The 6,272-nt window shown below is 30.1% G+C and overlaps 1 protein-coding gene across 1 annotated transcript; it reads right to left on the bottom strand.

Moving 5' to 3' along the window:
* Window positions 1-5,275: 5,275 nt before the first annotated feature.
* LOC120210292 (FCS-Like Zinc finger 17-like) lies at window positions 5,276-5,959 on the bottom strand. The gene is made up of 2 exons (XM_039209055.1): window positions 5,636-5,959; window positions 5,276-5,526 (listed from the first exon to the last, which is right to left on the bottom strand). Exons 1-2 carry the CDS (start codon window positions 5,920-5,922, stop codon window positions 5,301-5,303), a joined length of 513 nt encoding a protein of 170 aa, XP_039064986.1. The 5' UTR covers window positions 5,923-5,959; the 3' UTR covers window positions 5,276-5,300.
* Between the last annotated feature and the right edge of the window lie 313 nt (window positions 5,960-6,272).

Raw genomic sequence — 6,272 nt, forward strand, 5'->3', positions numbered from 1 at the left:
CCTCTTATTCTATTACATATGTTAATTGGATTTTATTGTTATTATTGACAGTTGAAAAAACCTGGCCTGGATTTGGACGTAATGCAATGTAATTATTACTATAGATCTGTACTATTCAAAGCTTAGGCAAAGGTTAAAACTTTTATTGTAATTAAACTGCAATAACTATATATAGTATAGATAATGCAATGATCAACTATTAAAGCTGCTTTTGGACCATTTAACATGTCATCATGTAGCGTGTTTTCATTTTTTACCTTGTGATTGATAAAACAAATTTTAAATCTAATATTAATTTTATCTAAATGATAGAAAAAGAGGATTAAAAGGAAAAGAATGAAAGTGTTTTTAATAAATCTAAAATTTATGACTTAAAAAATATGAGAGAATAATTATCTAAAATTACAATCAAATGATTGTATAATATATATACCTAAAATTTTCATATAATATAAAACAATAAGATTACATTATATCCTAGCTTCCTTTCTTTCTTTGTGTTGTTTCTAGTTTTTTTTTTTAAAAAAACCTCTTTATGCGATGATATTAATTTTAGTATTGGTCGTCCATTGTCAGTATTTATTATTTTTATTTTATTATATCGTATCTTTAATTTTTTTTCTTTTCAATTTTTAATAATTTTATTTATATGGCATGGTTTCTTCTATCTTTTGATACGTTTTTTATCGTTTGTATGTTGTTTTTGTTATTTTTTTTTCTCATAGTTGTATTTAACATAGTCACGACTAATAAATATAACACTTATTTATTAAAGAAAATAACCTCATTGACCAAAAATGCCTTATAATATACGATTTTAACCAACTTATTTTGGATTTGCCAAAATGACCAACTAAACCGAAATGCGATCGAAAATTCGCAACGCGATCTCCGGTATCGCAAATCAGTTTCCAGATTCGCAATGCGAACTTGGACTATCGCAATGCGAACTTGGACTATCACAATGCGAATATGTAAATCGCAATGCGATAGTCGGCTATCGCAATGCGAATATGTAAATCGCAATGCGATAGTCGACTATCGCAATGTGAACTTGGACTATCGCAATGCGAACTTGGACTATCGCAATGCGATAGTCGGCTATCGCAATACGAATGTGTAAATCGCAATGCGATAGTCGACTATCGCAATGCGAACTTGGACTATCGCATTGCGATTTACATATTCGCATTGCGATAGTCGACTATCGCATTGCGATAGTCCAAAATCGCAACGACTGGTTGTCTTGCATTTGTTTTTTAAGAATTTTCTCTAAAAAGATAGTATTCGCGCGGAGGTGTCGAAGACACGTATTACCACGACCACGACCCGAGACGAGACAGACGGCGGCGGCGGCGGCACGCGAGAGTCCCCCTTGTTCTCTATCACTCAACAAGGAAGTGAGAAAGCCAAACCTTAAATACCATTCCCAATATTGTTTCCAATACTATGTGGGATTGAGCATTACCAACACTTGTTTCAAATACAATGTGATTATTTAGGAAACAATTAACATTCATGCACCTTAAAACAACTGAATCAGCAACCAATTGCATTAGTATTATACGATTAAATATGTCATAATTAAATGTCAATCTACAATCAATCGCGATTATTGCAATTTTAAGCAAAACATTCAAAAATAATATAATTATTTAAGGCTCAATTCCACATAGTATTGGGTCCGTCTCGGGTCGGGTCGGGTCGTGGTCGTGGTAATACGTGTCTTCGACACGTCCGTGCGAATACTATCTTTTTAGAGAAAATTCTTAAGAAACAAATGTAATACCGTCGTTGCGATTTTGGACTATCGCAACGAACTTGGAATAAATCGCAACGCGAACTTCGACTATCGCAACGAATTTGGAATAAATCGCAACGCGAACTTCGACTATCGCAACGAACTTGGAATAAATCGCAACGCGAACTTGGACTATCGCAATGCGAATATGTAAATCGCAATGCGATAGTCGAAGTTCGCGTTGCGAACCTGGAAATTGATTTGCGATACCGGAGATCTAGCTGCGAATTATCGATCGCATTACGATTTAGTTTGTCATTTTTGTATGATCTTAATTGACTAGATTATTGTGTTATTTATAAAATGTATTTATTATATATTTTTATCTTTTTATAGTTTTATATAAATTTTAAATATAATAAATTTTATATAAAATTTTAACCTTTTCCTTATTATATTTGTTTTATTATTCTATTTAATATTTATATAAACTTGTGAAAAGATAAATAAAAATAAACACACTTAAAATAAGCATGAGTTGGGGGACTTTGCCTCATAATAATTTTTAGTGTAATAATAACTTAGGTATTTGAAAATCAAAATGTTAAATAAACAATCTCTTACCTCTAAAATTTGAATTGAAATACTTAAAACTTTTATAAAGATTGATCTTAAGTAGCCAGCTTGCTGGGGACCAATTTGACAAAAGCATGGCATGAAGGACAGTTGTCAAATGATCAAAGAGCCATCAATGGCGTGGTTGGACCTTTGAATTATAAGCCCCCCCCCCCCCCCCCCATATCACCTTTTCGGTGGTAAAAATTTTGCCCTCTTTACAATTATGGAAATCTCAACCATGGCGTATCTCTTCTATGCCTCCAAAATTACAAACGTACATTCTTTGTTATTTTTTTTAAATAATCTCATGTGAATTATAAAATAATATATGATTATAATATTTCTTCATAATTGACAACACATATATTTTGTAAATTCAATTGTTTAAATTCAAACCTTTAGAGAGTATAATATTTTCTGACTATTGAAGTCACTTAACAAGTATTTTTCCATTATTGTTTTCTCGACTACAATTAAAGTTATGTTCAAAAGTATAGTTTAACAAATGTATAATGTTAAAAACACCATAATATTTGATTAAATAATTATTTTATTATTTATTTTTAGTATTTTAACTCTCAACATTTTATTTTAGGATAAAAGATCATTAAACATTCGATTAAATAATTATTTTAGCCATTTTTTTCAGTACTTTGGCCTCTAACGTTTATTTTTAGGATAAAAGTTTTAATATTTTGGAGTATCGACTGTTTGTTGACTAGTTTCATCCATAAAGTGATTTTTCCCATAACCTAAAGGAGATAAGAAATGTCATCTGAGAGCTTTTAATCGCTTGTTCTAGTGATTATTATTTTAATGTAAATATTTTTAAATTTTATTTATATATTTAAAATGATTATGTGTCACATGTCAGATATAAATATTAAAAAGATAGAGATAATATACAACAAGGTTAGACAGTGTGATGATGTGCATAAAATGTTGTTCAGGCATAAATAATTTCATTAAAATATATTATTTTCAATAGAGATAAGTGTTGAAAATTACATACAATAAAGAAGGCCAAAATATTAAAAAGCAGTCGGGATCATTAACGGATCGAAATTAAGAAACTAGAAGAGGAGAAACACTAATGGTGAATTTGATATTATTTTTCAAAAATTATTTTACAAAATATTGTTAAGAAATATTTCTAAAATGTGATTTTATAAAGTTAAGTGCACACCACTGATAATGTCGATGATATTGACATGCAAACGAGTAAAATTACTAAGGAGTTATTAAGATCAAATGGTTTGAGAGAGGTAAACCATTGCTATGCCTATGATTTTAAGAGGGTTGTGGGTAGAGGTGCACAAAAAATTCGAATATTTGATTTTTCGTAAAAAATATTCGAAATTTGATTCGGGAAAAACCGGTTTTTTAAACCGGATCGGATATTTTAAAACAGGATAGTATAATCGGGTTTAGAAAAAATTGGACGACCGGTTTTTTGACCGGATTAAAAACTGGTTTGAAAAAAGCCGGATAAAAACTGGTTTGAAAAAATCCGGATAAAAAACCGGTTTTTTATTGGAAAAAAATCCGATATGGGGTTTAAAATCTAGTCGTTAATATAAACGGTTTGGAGAAAAATTTGACGACCAGTTTTTTTTATCAGATTAAAAACCGATCTTTTTTAAACAGTTTTTTTTTTCAAACTGAAACCGGTTACACCATCCGGTCCTCCAAATCAATTTTTTTAAAATCTGATTTTTTGGCTAGGTGGAAAAACCGGATCAATTTTTATCCGATCTAAATCGAATTTAAATCCGACTTTGTGCATCTCTCATTATAGGTAAACACTGCACGCTGAAAGGATAAAGGTTTTTAGTGACATATTTGAAGCAATTGTAAATAACGTTAATATTAAAAATAGTTGTAAGGTAATTTTATTTCGTTATTATTATAGTAGTAATTGTGACTATTAAATTTTTTCATAATTAAATTATCCCTATAGGTATATAATAGTGATACAAGTTTCATTGTTATTAAAATTTTGATACCATTAAAATATTTAAATTGACACTAATTATTATTTTTGATGAGAAATAATACGATAATGACGACATATAAAGCGGTCACTATTATTTGTTATTTGTTGTGAAAATAAAAAATTTTATCACTAATTTTTTTTCTTTTTATTATGATAAATTTTGACGCAAATTACCTCTATTTATTTATAAGCATTGTAATAATAACAATTAATAAAATTGTAGTTGGGTTTGCATTTGAGAAAAGTTCGTGAATTATTGTAAATGGACATAAATTAATTGGTTTTGTATTTGAGAAAAAACTCTTTCTAAATAATTTTAGGGTTTATATTTCCTTTAATTGATTTGGGTATTTTTTTTATTTGAGTTTAAAATTAATTGTGCTTTAAAATATTAATGAGTTGGTTAAAATTTATTAGGTCTTAATATTTTAAAAGGGTTTAGAGATTGAGCTAAATATAAACGAACGAACATAAATGAACAGATTATCGAACGTTCACAAACGTAAATAAACGAACAAGCCGTTTATTTATATTTGTTCATTTAATTAAGCAAACATAAACTCTTATACATACTCGTTCGTTTGATAAATAAACAAATATAAACGAACTTCTTATTGAACAATTCACGAATAATCTCTTGAATATGTCAGATTCATTTACAAGCCTACTTCAAATTATCATCCAATTTTTCAATTAGAATCAATTTACTTCAAAATTATAGATAATGAAATTGTGGACATAAGAAAGGAAACATAGAAGAAAATGAGTTGGAATTTATCCACTATAGTCTCTAATAAAGATACATTAATTTACAAAAACATCCCATCTACCATTATCAAAGATCAATTCATATCTTTCAATTTTCTCATACAAAAAAAGATTTTAGAACTTAACTAAAAAGTAAATTTAGTAGTATCACTTTAGAGTTTATATGAGCTTCAATAATTATGAGGCAATTGCCCGGTGGTTTTGGTTTTGATGAGGTGGTTTATTTCTCCGGCGGAGATCCTCTATGAGGCGACGAATCTCTTGTCGGTCGGTGGTGTCGGCGACGGTGCTACAATGCCTAGGAGATTCAAGCATTGTTTTAGCAGACAGTTCGAGTTCCCTCATTTCATCCAAAACGATTTGCCTTTCTCTACAGTCTATGCTGCAAAAGCCTTGGTCACCCCTGCGTTTATGAAAATTTTCTATCAGAAAATTAGCATACAAAATCCACACTTAATCCTTCTGTGTATATATGTATGTCCTAAGAAAATCATTGAAATTATTCTGTTTACCTGTACATATAAACTTCTTTTTCCAGGCTTAGTTTCTTGTGGCACAATTGACAAGATTTGAGGAAGAAAGATTCATCGGCTGGCGGTGACCGGCTTCGACGGCGATGGTTTCGAGAACCGGGTAGGCTTATTTTGAATGCAGGTTTAACAAGGACGTTAGATTTTCCCAGTGAAGTATCTGTAAGGATTCTCAGCCCAACAACAACTGGTGAGCTGATCTTGCTAGGGTTTTCAGTGTCATTGCTTGTTTCTTCCTCTGTAGTGCTGTGTTCTTGTTCCAGCTTCATAGTTACTGCTGTTTATTTCAATGATTTGAACAGAAAAGGAAGAGGAAGAAGAAGAAGAAGAAGAAGAAGGTGGATGAGGAAATTGAAGTGAATTTGAGAGATTTCGAGAATTGAAGGAGTGACGCATATTTAAAGGCACATTTGTTTTGGAGCATATAGGGAAATTAAATAATTTTAAAAATAATGTATTGATCCATGTAGGGACATGTCTTGATGTTAAACGTGAGAATTAATTATTACTGTTTACCGCGTTACTTTTGAAATTTAAGAAAAAAAATTACTTCAATGATCATTTATATACTTTTACCTTTAAAAGAAATCATCATTATTTAAAATTATTTTATTTGCAT

Source organism: Hibiscus syriacus, unplaced genomic scaffold (genome assembly GCF_006381635.1).
Source record: "Hibiscus syriacus cultivar Baekdansim isolate YM2019G1 unplaced genomic scaffold, ASM638163v2 tig00109923_pilon, whole genome shotgun sequence".
NCBI classification, from domain to species: domain Eukaryota; kingdom Viridiplantae; phylum Streptophyta; class Magnoliopsida; order Malvales; family Malvaceae; genus Hibiscus; species Hibiscus syriacus.

What these genes read in the sequence shown, in the direction of transcription:
- LOC120210292 (XM_039209055.1), bottom strand. Translation starts at nt 5,922, where the DNA reads ATGAAGCTGGAACAAGAACACAGCACTACAGAGGAAGAAACAAGCAAT. An exon ending in AAAGAAGTTTATATGTACAG is followed by an intron (nt 5,527 to 5,635) that starts GTAAACAGAATA and finishes TCATAAACGCAG; the next exon opens with GGGTGACCAAGGCTTTTGCA.